This window comes from Schistosoma haematobium, chromosome 3 (assembly GCF_000699445.3).
Source record: "Schistosoma haematobium chromosome 3, whole genome shotgun sequence".
Classification (NCBI taxonomy): Eukaryota; Metazoa; Platyhelminthes; class Trematoda; order Strigeidida; family Schistosomatidae; genus Schistosoma; species Schistosoma haematobium.
In genome coordinates this window covers 23,477,143-23,493,028 of record NC_067198.1, presented here as the reverse complement: position 1 = coordinate 23,493,028, position 15,886 = coordinate 23,477,143, and the positions used below count along the sequence as shown (strand labels likewise).

Sequence of the window (15,886 nt, the reverse complement as noted above, 5' to 3'; positions counted from 1 at the left end):
ACACTGTCTAATATTGTCGAACTATAGTGAAATAAATGGTTAGAATAATTCAATTTTTAATCAGTTTTAGCTACTGTTATCATTTCAGCGGTTACTTTCTTCCTATATAAGTAAAGAATCATCGTTTTATAAAATAATACAACAGAAAAAGGAATATTTCTGATTATTTTAGGTTCTAATACGTCCAAAATACCGTTTTATTAAAAGGTCATGCAGTATTACCTGGTACTTTTCTGTAGTTAATCATTAGTTAAATATTATATTGAAATGTATATTGTAAAACGTTTCATGGAATGTATTTCTATTGTTCCTATTATCACAATGTCAAGTGAAATCATGACACAACTTTAAGCCTCCATTAACTGATACATTTTCACCATTGAATCTAATCTAAGAAAAAGAAGCGTTTAAATTTAGAAATGATGTTTAGATAGAAGCTGTAATTGTAAAATTTCCTGACTTTTAAAAGATTCAAAATATATTTCTATTTAAATAGTTTAGCTGTGGTTTCACTGATTCGCTGTATGAAATGGTTATTTACCTTAGTGTATATTAAATAGAATAATTGGTTTAGATGGGTCTAAGTATATAACCTTAAGTAGTATTAATTTTATTTGTATATTTCAAGTTTATGTTAGTCATATTTGGTTGGATTAACTACAGATCATGATAAATTCATAATTTAATACAGTGAATTTGTTAGAATGCACAATGAATTTGATAACTGATACTTTTAAACAACTGTTGAAAATCTTTATTCCAAAAGCTAAAGCAATGTTTTCATCTGATTCAGATACTTAGAATATACCATCTAATGATGTAATTGAAGGAACTCTCAATGGCTGCATTTTTTTTCTTAAAATATTTTGTGCGAATTAATATTTTCGTTTTCATTGGTGATTTGCTTTTACGGTTGTATATTTTACTTTTAGAACTCGGTAGCTAAGTGGATAACGCGATGGCGTTTGAAGCGAACGGTGTTGGGTTCGAGTCTCAGAGTGAACACTAACTCTGAGATGCAGGTACATCCAGCTGACGAGTCCCAAATAGGAGGGACGGCACGTCCTGGATTCCACTGCTAGCCACTATATTTCACTTTCCTAATGTATAATATCACTGATGAATTAAGTTTTGAAGTATGTTACTAATAACTGTTAGAGATTATTAGAGTAGATAATAGCATATTCCTTTTGCTCATATCCTAATTGACATGTTACTTCAAAAAGCCATTTATTTATATTTAAATTATCTACTGTGAAGTGAGAATTTAAAACCTAGATTCACAGCTTGTTCCTTCAATTATCAAAGATAACTGAGTTAGAGTAGTCAAAACAGGAAATTTTAATACTGAACAGCAATAAAAAGTTTGGCGGATGATTTTTTCGAATAGAAGTTTTTTCACTGACTCTTAACTGGATACTAAGAGTACATAATAGTCTGGAATTTATTCATATTTTTTTGGACTATAGCATAAAATGACAAGAACGAATTTATTCACATTTGGTGTCCCCAAGATTATATTCTATATTGGGTTATTATGTGGATGTATATTAAATGAAACAGTAACAGATAAAACAATTTACAATTATGAAATACCAATCAAACCAAGAGTATCTCATCGACAGAAGCAGTTGCTAAAGTCAATCCATGTGCCAGAGATTAGTTTTGAAGTTTATGGAGAATTTCCAACAATTAAGCACTTTGATTTATTTGAAGATGAGATAACTTCCAAATATCAAAAACTGTCACGATTTCTAAATTTACGAGAAAAGCGCGACTTACAAAACTCAGAGGAAACTTTTTTAAGTGGTAAGACATATTATTTTTTTCGGAAAGATAACTTTGTGTTTTAGGACTTGTGTGATATCTATACTAAATAATCTAGCCTAAACACCCTTTATGTGATCTTCCGTAACTCATCTACAATTTGATTTGGTCTAACTAAGTGAAGTTCAAACTGATTTAATTAATATAGGCGTATACAAATACAGTTCTAAGCTTAGAAATCATGATCGATTGTGTTCAATCTTTTAGTGAGAAATGATTTCGAATTTTTACAGGTGCTTACCTATATAAGTTGTACTGACTTCAGCGACCGACCTATATGCTTGAATAGGAAGATAGTCCAATGTTCTTCTAAACAAGTAAACTGTTAATCATAGCTGATCGTACCATGTATACTTTAAAAGACTGATATTGGTCGCATTGACTGTAACAGTACCCTTGATATAATATTATTTATGCAAACATCCCAACTATAACAGTGATTGACTAACTTGTCATTTAATCTTTATGTATGCGATAAGGGTAATAAATAATTCTTCCATTAAATAGAAAAAACATTTAACAGTATTATGGATTGAGATAAGACACTTGGAACATGGACCTGAATAAATAAATCTTCGTGAATGTATATCTGATCAAGATGTTCTTTGTATGCATGTCTATAAAATAGTTTAAACTATTTTGATGTAGCTTCACTTTCATAGTCCTTTTTGATAAATATTATAACTATTCAATAGGCAAGTTAATATATCACTGATATTAGATCAATATAACTGAAATATTACCATCATTCTGATGATTTCGGTTTGTCTTTTTAGATAAACATTCAGTTTTGGTTAAAAGTAGAATTCATTCTCCATTGAAGAATTGGGATGATAAATTAACTGATCCACAATCTAAAATATACAAACTGTTATCAACTAGTTATTGTGAATTTGTAAGTAATATGTATCATATCTGAATAAAAAAAATGGTTTTAAAATATTTTGTTTACTTAATAACTAGATAAGAAATTTGATTATTTCTTTTGATAAAAGTTATAGAGTAATTATGAATTACGAATATTCTATGCAGTCATAATGAACAGAGTAAGTACACATTTTGTTAGTAAGAAAAGCTGTGAAATGTTTAGAGAAAATTAAATGAAAAACATCAAAATAGTACATCATGTTATCAAATTGCGATAGTTTTCTGTATCTGACTTAAGTTCATTTGAATCTTATGATTTTAGGGAAAGAGTGATTGCTACGAATATATGACGATATCTTCCACACATACGTCTTAAGTTAATAATTCTAATTAACAAACTGTTATAACTTGTGAACCTGTGTGCCCTGTTTATTGTATAACACAACAATACCGCCAATCAGAGAGCAGCGAATTATCGACCGAACCAGTGACGCATAAAACACGTGCGAGCAACCTAGAGTCCGGATTAGTCTCGCTTCCTGTCTAGCCCAGCCAGTTAAGTCCAGAACACCAATCTCAACCTCTGCAATATGAATCATTTATTTCAAACATACTCGGTTTATATATCAACCAGACAGACCACAACGTACCATAAAATATGACACAACATTTGTACAGGAATTAGCCAAAAGTGGCTGTGAATGAGGGAGATAGTAATTAATAGACAGGTCATAACTCAAGAATGGTAAATTGTATAGTAATAGTCTATGGGTCAAATTAAAGCTTATAATAAAAGCGACATGAATATGAACAGTTTAGTTGCATAACAATTATATGATAAAAATATACGTTTAGTATTGGTCCATAAATGGATCCCAAAAATTACCATTCATTATTCTTATCGGGATATAACACAAACTGTATAACTGTATCCGTACTACAGTTCACTTAGAAGATAGTTAATGTTGAATTAAAGTATTTTATAATAAATTCACTTAATTACTGTGTATAACACAGATATTAGTGTTAGGTATTAATGGAGACTGAAATATTTACTGGCTTCACTTTTTAAGATTGTCTTATAAAAAACATTCGACAAACAAATTTCGTCATTTCAATTATGTTTTACTATGTAACTTATTTCTTTCCACAAAAGTTGTTTTATAATATTCAATCATTTTTATTAACTTAGGTTTATTCTACGATGGTTTTATTCAATTTTCAATTATTATTTTTTTGTTTAAAAAAATAGTTACTACAAAGTTTTCGGCATGCGAATACAAGTCAATTTAAACAACCAAAATGTACGTTTATAGAATTCACAAAAGGTTCTATTATACTCAACGCAATACTAACATTTAACGAAGCGAATTATTCACTATTATCTTCACAAGATCTATCAAATTTATTGATAAAAGGCAGTGAAGAATTAATCAATTCCATAATTAATGATAAAAATTTTTCTCTAGGATTTAATTTTAATGGAGATTTTTCACTCAGATGTAAGTTTTCTTTGTATTTAATATAAGTGAATACTAAATGGATAGAAAAAACTGTTACTATCGACATATAGAATAAAAAAATACTACTTAACTAATAATTTACTTGTATTCCATATACTTGATAAAATGTTTTTCTGTTGAATTTATTTGAATAGGCAGTGTAATAGCAAAAGATTAGTTGTAAGGGGATACAGAAATTAAACAAAATATAGTAATACAAATGAATTTATACTCTATTAATACATGGATCACAGTTATTCTTCTTATTCAGCACTAACAATATAAATTTAATACTACAATCAGTTATTTCAGTCCCAATGATAATATTGTAAGAAACCTATGTTAATATTGTTCAGAAGACAAACAGACTGGCTGATATTTTAGAAGTGAATACAATATTCTTTTCGGATTCTTTTTAATCACATGACATATAAGAATGATCAAACGGTATCAACTTTAGCATTTTCTTCTGAAGTCAAGAATAATTTATTATTATCATACCACACAGTTATTGTGGAGATTGCTGATTAAATGTCATCAGATACTTTGGTAGATTTAGGGCAAATGATTTTGAAGTATTAATGTCTTATTCCTTGACTGAAATAAAAGTTTTGTTACTGTATTAAGTTTAAATCTGTTCTAAGAATAAACTGACTCCAATTATGTATATTATTTAATGTATTTTGAGGCAATTCGCATCATACAGTTGTTAAATAGTAAGAAACCTAATGTTGTCTAATTACCATGGCTTACTGAAAGATACTAATCAAGTTAGTGATGCAGTCTCCACCGTAAACTAGTTTAATTTTAGTTGGTTGGAAACAATAAATGATCTTGTAAATGTTGATGGAACTTGGCGTCTGACTCTTCTAACTTCGATGGATAACTCTGTAAACAAGATAGCACGTTTGTCAAGTACAAACGTTTTTATTTGTCAGCCAACGTTTTCGTTAACATCTGACGGAAGAACAAATGAATATTTTCTAATCATAGCCTCTACAATTTTAGTTACAGTTAAAGATCAGTAGACTAATCACATGCCCTCTTTATGACATTTTTAATTAGAAGTACCTGACATAAAAGGTGATGCGAGTTTGGATACATTTGCGTTACTGAATTGGATATCGTCAGTGAATCTCCTGTGAGAATCCCAAGCAGGCCTCGACTGTTAGTTGAAAGTCTGAAGAATGGTACAAATTTAGAAAGCAGTGTTGAAGTTGCGATATGGTTTGTGATAACCATTAAATTTACAGCTATTGCCAAAATTTGATAATGAAATAAATTCTCCATATTACTTTGTTTGTCCCATCAAAACCAACCACATCCAGGAAACACGTGGTCAAATTAATTTGATCGGTAGTGATGAAGAAAAATTGCTTCAGATTATTATCTTCAGTCATCTGATACGCGCAAAACTCATCCTTTCAGTTCCCCGTAATCCCCTACATTTCATAAATATAAATGTATATATTGCTAACTTGGGAGATTAGTCTTTGAGAACATATTGAAGACATACTACGGTTTTAGTAAGACTGGTATACAAAATGTACAACTTTAAAAGCTTCCACCTTTGGAATAAACAGAGGTTGGACAATTTCAAATTTCGCATCAGTTAATATCCTGATTCATGTATTGTTGTCGTAGATTAGGAAATTCCATTAATGATTGTGGTATTGAAAGGATTATTCTCTTTAATATCACTCGTCCAAAAGTAATAAGTAATAACTTCCTTTTTAAAAATATTAACCTCATTAGACAAGAGAAGACGAACATATTTTTAAAATGGGATGAAAAACGTTTCCTAGGAAAAAAAATACAGAAATCACTGGGACATAGATGCAATTCCAACTGCTATAAGGAAGACATGGATCTAGATTTCATACTAGATAACGTACTCCTTGCCTTAATAATGTCAGAACCTAAAAGAGATATTACCAAAGATGGTTTATTTCATAGTTGACTTAAAAATTAGTAACCAAAGGTGATTTTCTGTTTATCCAAATGAATAGTAAGTATTACGAAATGCAAAACGCTGGTAATGACACTGTTATCTGTCTAAAGAAATTTCGTCCAACTAAGCTTTGAATATTTATTGAATCCATATATATAACCAAGCAAATATAATTAAGTTATGTATACCAGATAATCCACTTCATATATTAAGAGAGCATTTGGTCAATGATATGCTGGATGAAGTCTTACTGGGATACTAGGAATCATTTAACCAGTCAAGCATAAAAATGTTTATGAAAGAAAATGAGCTTAAATGGATATAACCATGACCAGTGAGAAGAAATCGAATGTTTTAAAAAATATTCAGCGCACGGCTAAGATGATTTATTACATTCAAAAGTTTCTTTGTATAACCGTAAACAATGTTGTAATTAGTACGACTGAATAACTGGGAAATATTTCTTTATTTCATTTGTTCTCTATATAAAAGGATATAAAAATAATTATTAGTCATTAATATTTACTTAATTTATTGTTTAATTAAATTTAGTGACTGAAATAAAAGAAGAAAGTACTGTATTACTTCCAACATCACAACCGCTATCATCATCATCATCATTACCACTTTCGATCACGACGATGACGACAACAATAACGATGGCTGACGCAAATGAAATGTACACATACATGAGGAGTTCTATGGATGAAATTCGATCAAGTGGTATGTTTACATAATCTAAATACAATATCACTGGTAATTAGATATATGTGAATTAACTTTCATCTATTTGATTAAAAAAAATATACCCATTAAATCATAAAAGAATTTATTCAGCAAAGGTATCCTTTATAACGAGTTCTTTCTCAACGCTGTACAACCGTATATATGTAACAAATTCTAAGCCAATGAGTAGTGGCATATCTCTCGGAATTTGATTAGGTATATTGTGAAATTAACCTACATCACTTGAATGGAGGAACTTTATGAAACTTGTTTGATATCTATTCAGCTTATCTTTTTACGTTCAACCATACTACTTTTAAATAGTAAGTAGTTCGAGTAATTGCTACCATTTTTAATGCTTGTTAACTGTGGCAAGTGGGTGATTTCTGATTCTCGTCAAGGCTAAAGAAAAATTACCACATTGAAGGGTTTATTAATATCTATGTAAAAAACTTGTGGTTCATTGGGGAATGGTGGGGAACTAATGAAATGAACCTATTATTTACAAGCATGTCTAACTTAACTTTTCAAGTACTTATCAGTGAACATTTTGGGATCCTTTTAGAACGGTCTTTGAATGAATACGAATTACTGAGTGATTTCTTTATGTTTATGTATGTTATGTCTTTTAGTTCCCGACTTTCTAGTTTGTCCGTCATTGCAAGAAGAAGTACAATGTAAGATAATATGTAAAGGGCATTTCGATTTTCTTCATCTTACATAGCTTCACTTATAAAATCTTGCTTCAATACTTTTTCATCATTAACATAGCCAACTAAATATTCGCATCAGGATAAAACTTGATAGTGAGACACGAGTTCGACGGAAACTACACGACTTTGAGGCATTTTCATTCAGTGAGAAATTTTGTTGGTATATCAGATTAAATTGTTTATCCAGAAAGTTTACTTATTTTATATATTTACAAAACAATCAAATGAGAACCAGAAAACACTAGGCAGCTGTCTTGTCCCAGTGTTTGACTCCCCAACAGCCCACGTTCACGACCCCTCACACAGAATTATAACTTGGGAACACCAAACTCGCTCAAAACTTTAGCCTTTAGGCTACTGAGTCGGTAACTGATGTTAATGCCGAACTACAATCGATCCATGATCTTGCACAACCCTTAATCGATTGTCTTCGGTGGGTAACTGACTCACACTCGACACGGATTGGACTCCACTGGTCATGGTTTCTCACTAGAACTCCGAGAAATTCACATTGAAGCTAGTCACTAATAAGCACATGATTACTATCAGAATGTGGATTTGTGGAGTGGAGTCTTATCCATGTTGGGTGAGGACAGTTATCATCTACCTAAGACAATGGATGAAGAGTTGTGCAAGATGGTGAGTCGACTGAGGTTAGACATTAACACCGTTGGATACCGGTCCAATGGTATAGATGTTAAGTGTTTGCATGCAAGGTCAGAGGTCTCAGATTCAAATTCCGCGTGCGGGGTCGTGTACACTTCTAAAGAGTCTCATACTAGGACGAAATGGCCGTACCCTTGGGTTTTCAGTGGTGGTCTAGCTTAGATCGAAAAATGAATTGAACAATTATAATGACTAATCTCCACAGATCCCTAATCTGATTACAATCAAATGAATTTTCATTAGTACTACATCAGTTTCTGTTATCCAGTTAGAAATCATGTTAGGGATGGTTTGTCCTGCATCTTAAGATCATTTGTAAATATATGAAATGAAGAATACTTCAATGATCATAAAAATTCGGTACGTTGGGTAAAACTGTTTGATGATTTTAAATTGAAAGATAAATTAATTATTAGAATACATTCACAGATCGTTTCGTTACATGAACGTTATTATTATCTGACCAGTTAATTATTCTTTTTATTCAGATGATCAATGTGGATACATAGTAGTCAAATTACTAATAAGTTGATATAGGAATTATTTATTCATTGTTTATTAAAAGTTATCTGTATTTTATTTTGATTTATATTTGATAAATCAAACCTATAAATTGAATGAGAAATTTTATTCAAAGGAAAACAATAATATTTATGTTTTAATTTATTTCAGTGAACTTTAGCAGTGATTTTATGGATACAGAACAATCATTGGCATCAACATTATCTTATGGTGAAACCATAGATACAACAACATATAGTGTAGGTAGGTTCATAAAATATTACTATTTATATGTGCCTATGAGTGTTATATTGAGGTCTGGTAAGGTTATTTAAGTTATTTATGTTTACTTTGATAATACACATTGTCAATATTAATGTAAGATTATTAACTTTCATGGTGCTAGAATCAGCTGTTAAATTGGTATTGTGTTAGATATAAGACAATGCGCAAGGGATTCGATCATTTTGTCGTCCATCAGAATGATTCATCAGGAACTTCGCATTTTTTTCTTGAGATTCAAGTTCTGTTGTTTGCAAAAATATTTCGTCTCAAAATGGTTTGATTGCTAAAACGTTTTGGCCATATTCATAACTAGTTAACAGGACAATTAAACTATATTCACACGACTTGCGATTTCTTTGTAAGCGAAACTGTTAGTCATAATCCAAATATTTATTGAATGTCCCACAACACCTTAAAAACATGAACTAAAAAGCCACACTGTAGTGAACAGAACACAGGTAGGGACAATTACAGAGTTACTCAGTAAAATAGAAAAACCAAATAGTAAATCGTTAATTTGCAAAATATTATTCCATCATATCAAACCAGACTGTTGCTGTTGCAATCATGAATCCATTGTCTCACGTTTCATTGTTCATGCGTTTTCTTACAAATTGCATTGTGCTTCCGCTCTTCCTTTCTTGATCTTCCCCTATCTTCTGCTACCAGACATTACGTTCTTTAACTCGCGTCACATACTACTTATATCAATATAAGTAGCACACAGTAATTAAACCTCATTACTTAACAATATTAATGGTAGTGCTGTACGGAAAAGGTAAATCTTATAGTTGTTTTTTCATGGAAAACCTAATAATATAGAAATAAAAGTCAAACACATATTCAGGTTATTATTAATTAATTTAGCTCATATTTCAATATATGCTTTAAAAATTCAGTTCTGACTAATCAACGTGAGAAACTACAGTCCCTACTAATTATCAGCATCATTTAACAATTTATAGTTTAAGCTCTTCATATGAGTATATTAAAACCCCCATACATTTTCATCAACGAGGAGGATATGATAACACAGATGAATATATAGTTTGTGTAGTTCTATGTATAAAACTGCACACTACGAATGTGGATCGTCAAATCTCGACTCGATGGTATAAATGAATAGTAATAGTCGGGATATCTGAAAGTTCTAATTTTCATTCTGCCTACGGGTGTTGATAGACACTCCTTAAAATAAGTAAACTGGAAACCAAAACTCCATTTTGTTCCTCATTTACCAATAGTTCTCTACTTAATGCAGATCGTCAATTAACTTATCCAGTTGAACTAAACATCATCCCTGAAAATTAGTTTTTCAATGATTAAATAATTCGATTCACTTATGGCTTCAGAACAATGTAATCATATGCAGAACCGATGGAATGTTGTTAGCAGTGAAACTTAAGACGCTTGTTTCGTCCTATATGAGACTCGTCAGTTGATATTCGCTCCGAAATTTGAGTCTGGTACCTTTCACTTCGAACACTAACTCGTTCAGATAACCACTCATCTGTGAGAAAGGTATAAGACTAAACCAGTGTCCTAGATTTCACTGGTAGCTAAATTCGTCAGTTCCATGTAACCTTGTGTCATAGTGGCTATATTGTGGCGATCCACAGATTATACATTGATGCAAACCAAGAGTGACCAAATTTGAGTCAAAATATCATCAAAGTGATAATCCAAATCGTTATCAATTAAATTAATTACATATTTGCTCTCACGTATGAATATGGTTGATGAATGAACAATAAATGACCCGATCCAGTGCATATTTATTTTTAATCATTTCTTTTTTAAAGCTTTGAATTTTACAATTCAAGGAACTAATAGTTCACTAACATGGGATGATGATCTACTGAACACCACTTCAACCACTTATCAAGAACTATCTCGAAATGTTTGTGAACTAGTAAGTAAATTTTATCCTTGGAAATATTAGTAACATTTGGTTTGTTCTGATGACACGTTTAAACGAAAGTAGTGTTTCGTTGTCAGTTTTTTTACCGACACACCAGTCAATTTTTATAAAAAACACTCATCTGACTTTAACTAGACAGTACCTACTTACTTACTTACGCCTGTTACTCATAATGGAGCATAGGCCGCCGACCAGCATTCTCCAACCCACTCTGTCCTGGGCCTTCTTTTCTAGTTCCATCCAATTCTTGTTCATTTTTCTCATGTCTATCTCCATTTCTCGGCGTGATGTGTTCTTTGGTCTTCCTCTTTTCCTTTGACCTTCAGGATTCCATGTGAGGGCTTGTCTTGTGACACAGTTGGGTGCTTTCCTCAATGTGTATCCTATCCACTTCCAGCGCTCCTTCTTGATTTCTTCCTCCACTGGGATCTGGTTTGTTCTCTCCCACAGTACGTTGTTGCTAATAGTGTCCGGCCAATGGATCTGAAGTATTTTGCGTAGACAATTGTTAATAAACACCTGTATTTTCTGGATGATGGCTTTTGTAGTTCTCCAGGTTTCTGCCCCATACAGTAGAACTGTCTTGACATTTGTATTGAAAATCCTGACGTTGGTGTTGGTTGACAGTTGCTTTGAGTTCCAGATGTTCCTCAGTTGTAAATATGCTGCTCTTGCTTTGCCGATCCGCGCCTTCACATCTGCATCAGATCCACCCTGTTCATCAATGATGCTGCCCAAATACGTAAAGGTTTTTACATCTTCCAAATCTTCTCCGTCAATTTTGATTGGATTGGTGCATTTTGTGTTGTATCGGAGAATCCTGCTTTTCCCTGTGTGTATATTGAGACCTATTGCTGCTGAGGCTGCTGTCACACTGTTCGTCTTCTCCTGCATCTGTTGTTGCGTTTGGGATAGAAGGGCCAGATCGTCTGCGAAGTCTAGATCATCCAACTGCATCTTAGATGTCCATTGTATCCCACGCTTTCCTTCGGACGTTGACGTCTTCATGATCCAGTCGATCACCAGGAGAAAGAGAAAGGGTGAGAGTAAGCAACCTTGCCTAACACCGGTCTTCACTTTGAACGACTTTGTCAACTGTCCTCCATGCACGATTTTGCAGTGTAATCCATCATATGAGTTCTGTATGATATTGACTATCTTCTGAGGCACGCCGTAGTGTCGAAGAAGTTTCCATAGTGTTGTTCTGTCCACGCTATCAAATGCCTTTTCGTAGTCAATGAAGTTGATGTAGAGTGGTGAATTCCATTCAATTGATTGTTCCACAATTATCCGTAGAGTTGCGATTTGGTCTGTACACGATCTATCCTTACGGAATCCTGCCTGTTGGTCACGAAGTTGGGCGTCTACGCAGTCCTTCATCCTGTTTAACAATACCCTGTTGAAGACTTTTCCCGGTATTGAGAGAAGAGTGATGCCCCTGTAGTTATCACACTTGCTGAGATCGCCTTTCTTCGGTATTTTGATCAGTAGTCCTTCTTTCCAGTCTGTTGGTACTTGTTCCTCATCCCAAATCTTATTGAAGAGAATGTGGAGTATCCGTGCAGTTGCCGCTACGTCTGCTTTTAGTGCCTCTGCTGGGATGTTGTCCGGTCCTGCTGCTTTGCCACTCTTGATTTGTCTGATGGCCATGCTGATTTCTTCAATTGTTGGTGGGCCAACATTGATTGGGAGGTCCGTGGGTGCTGCTTCGATGTTGGGTGGGTTCAGTGGAGCTGGTCGATTCAACAGTTCTTTGAAGTGTTCTACCCACCTGTTTTGTTGCTCTTCAATGTTGGTGATTACCTTGCCTTCCTTGCTTTTCACTGGTCGTTCTGGTTTGCGGCGATTTCCAGAGAGTTTCTTTGTCGTGTCATACAATTGTCTCATGTTTCCTTCTCTTGCAGCCTTTTCCGCCGTCGTTGCTAAATCTTCCACATATTTACGTTTGTCGGTTCTGATGCTCCTCTTCACTTGTTTGTTTACTTCTGTGTATTCAGCTTGTGCCTTGGCTTTTTCTGCTCTTGTTCGACTGGTATTGATCGCTGCTTTCTTGTTCCTCCTTTCTTGAATCTTATCCAGCGTATCAACAGTGATCCATTCCTTGTGGTGGTGCTTCTTGTGACCCAGGACCTCATGACATGTTGAAGTGATTGCCTCTTTGATCCCCTTCCAGTTGCTCTCCACAGTAGTTCCTTCTCCATTGAGTAGATCATGAAAGGCCTGGAACTTGTTGCTGAGGACTATCTTGAATTTGTTGAGTTTGTTAGTATCCTGGAGAAAGGCCGTATTGAACTTTTGTGATACTGTCTGCCCCGTTGTCCAGTGCTTCTTGAGTTTCAATTTCATCTTGGCGACCAGTAAGTGATGATCTGATGCTATATCAGCTCCTCTCTTGGTTCTCACGTCCTCTATAGTCCTCCTGAACGTTTTGTTGATGCAAATATGGTCGATTTGGTTTCGTGTAGAGTGATCCGGTGAAGTCCATGTGGTTTTGTGTATGTGTTTATGTGGGAATATGGTGCCGCCTATGACCAGCTTATTGAAGGCACATAGGTTTGCAAATCTCTCACCGTTTTCGTTTCTTTCTCTTCTAAATGAAGACCTGACTCCCAGGGCAGAGTTTAAAAGGTTTGAATAATTTTTTCTGGTTAGCGTTTTTTTAGCGAGTTAGTTTTCTACGGGATGGGGACGCTAACCCTATGCCCAACCCTCCTCATTTATCCGGGCTTGGGACCGGCAGTAGCCCCAGAGGGACTCCAGGCGGAGTTTTAACTAGACAGTATTTATATATATTTATGATCTATAAAAGGGTTACCAAATATCTAAAATGCTTATCAATAGTGTCGATGTACTTCTGTAATAATTTTCGAATTTTAAGTAAAACTAGTTAAATGTTTAGCAATTTTCAAAAGTTACTGAAAGACAGCACACTAAATAAATCAGCTTTGATTCTTGTACATGTTGAGTATTTATTTGATGATTATCTATGAAGAATAACGCCCGAATAATTGGCCTAGGTCAAATAAATTACGCAACTCATCTTTATGGAGTATTGCAAAACTTTTAGCTTTTATGCAGATCATAAACCAACCAATGTTAGACCACCACTCAAAACCTGGGAACACTGGATGACCGTTTCGTCCTAGTGCGAGATTCCTGAGCATTTCGCGTCCACAATCATGTGCTCACTAGTGACTGACTTCAAGAGCTAATTTTTGAAGTTCTAGTGGGAATCCATGACCATTGAAGTCCAATCCGTGTCGGGTATGAAGCAGTTATCCCCCGAGGACAATAGAAGACGCTGTGCAATATCTTGGTTTGGTTGAAGTTAGACATTAACGCCGTCGGATGACGGCCTAGTGGTCTAAATGTTAAGCGTTTGAGTGATTCCAAAGATCCTGAATCCGGGTCCTTTGTACAGGACATAATAGTATGAATAAACTTGAAGTAACCTTTTAGTAGTGACGCACTATAAAAACTATAGATTTTTATGTTAATTTGTGAGATACAGAATTAGTGGAGAGGCTGTCTAATTTGAGTAGTTTGTTTAAAGGAATTAGTGTTCTCTGCTAAATAGTAATGTCATGATTTACTACTGTTCATAACTCTACGGTTTGAAGATCTTAGGGCTTTAATTAACACAATTAATACATGTAAAACGAAACGGAAAAACATTTCTCAGTTACATTTACCTTTCATGACAGTGAATCTCAACGAAGCTACATCACTTTAGAGATTAAAATTTCTATGGATTTGAAGAATATCGGGTGAAAAAAATTGTTTCATTTTTCACTATTCAGTTATGGAGATTATTAAGTTGTGATGAAGATTATTTGTGAGTTTTACAGATTTACGAATAACTGAAGGGTAAAATAATAGAGCAATTCATCCTTAGCTAAAACAGAATGTAAAATATTCTCATTTTAGTGGTTTTATTCGAGTTTAATACAAAGTTATTTTTAATAAAACTTCTATTTGCAAGAGCCTTGTAAACGCCAATAGAATATCAGACAATGAAATTTTAACCATTATTTTAGAACTATAATTAAATAGTTACACAAACGATTTTGTTGTGTATAGCAAAAGTGGATCATGGTAAATCTAAAGTCTTTATTTAAACTAAAACTCAATTGAGTTATGAGATTTAGACTCTAGGTGTAGCAATGTATATTTACGTTTAAACGATAAATAGGGATGGAAAATATATTATAATATTGTTAATCAATCTCATCATCATATGATGAGACCACTGATTTTTATTGAGGACTAGTCGTTGGCTCAACTCTAATGATTATTTCACAGCCATGAACCGTCATGTGATTCAGTTATTATGGACTAACCACTCTAAACTGTGTATAGAGAGTAAGTGTTGACCATTTGTTTACCTTAAACAATTTGATCCAATATTGTTATTGCTTATTTGTTTTATATTAAGATTTCGTAATATAAATAATGTTATCCCTATTAGTGTTATTATTCTTTGCTACACATTTAACTAAATGAAATAACAATCAACTTACCTATCAGAGTTAACAAAGATCAGCCCAAATCCAAGCGATAAACTGCTATCACAGTCTATTCATCAGTTATTGTCTTTTTATTGAACCTCGAAAGTTTACCAACGGATTACAAACTTGAACAGAATTTCATTGGTGACAGAATAGTTTCTAAATTGAAAAAGTCTAAAAGTGAAATTGTTACAAAGTGTAGCAATAAAAGAATATAATCTATGGAAAGTAGATAAAATAATTAATATTAAGCCATTATTAGTGACATTACTTCACCTTTACGTAATATGACAATTACTAGAACAGTGTTTCTGACTTCAGGCGCATTTAGATTATCTAAGAACACTTAATTTCATATAAATAATTCGATAAGCTATAATTATCGATAATAATTCATCCATATGCAAAGATGGGTAGTG

At 33.3% G+C, this 15,886-nt stretch overlaps 1 protein-coding gene across 1 annotated transcript in view; it reads left to right on the top strand.

The window, feature by feature from the left end:
* Positions 1-1,475: 1,475 nt before the first annotated feature.
* Positions 1,476-15,886, top strand: part of MS3_00010608 (uncharacterized protein) — a gene marked incomplete at both ends in the record, with an annotated part of 28,083 nt that continues 13,672 nt past the window's right edge. Inside the window, 6 exons of the mRNA XM_051218994.1 lie at positions 1,476-1,809; positions 2,604-2,722; positions 3,947-4,196; positions 6,700-6,870; positions 8,925-9,017; positions 10,841-10,950. Of these exons, the coding sequence (XP_051069295.1) occupies positions 1,476-1,809; positions 2,604-2,722; positions 3,947-4,196; positions 6,700-6,870; positions 8,925-9,017; positions 10,841-10,950 (1,077 nt within the window). The remainder of the gene's footprint in view (positions 1,810-2,603; positions 2,723-3,946; positions 4,197-6,699; positions 6,871-8,924; positions 9,018-10,840; positions 10,951-15,886) is intronic.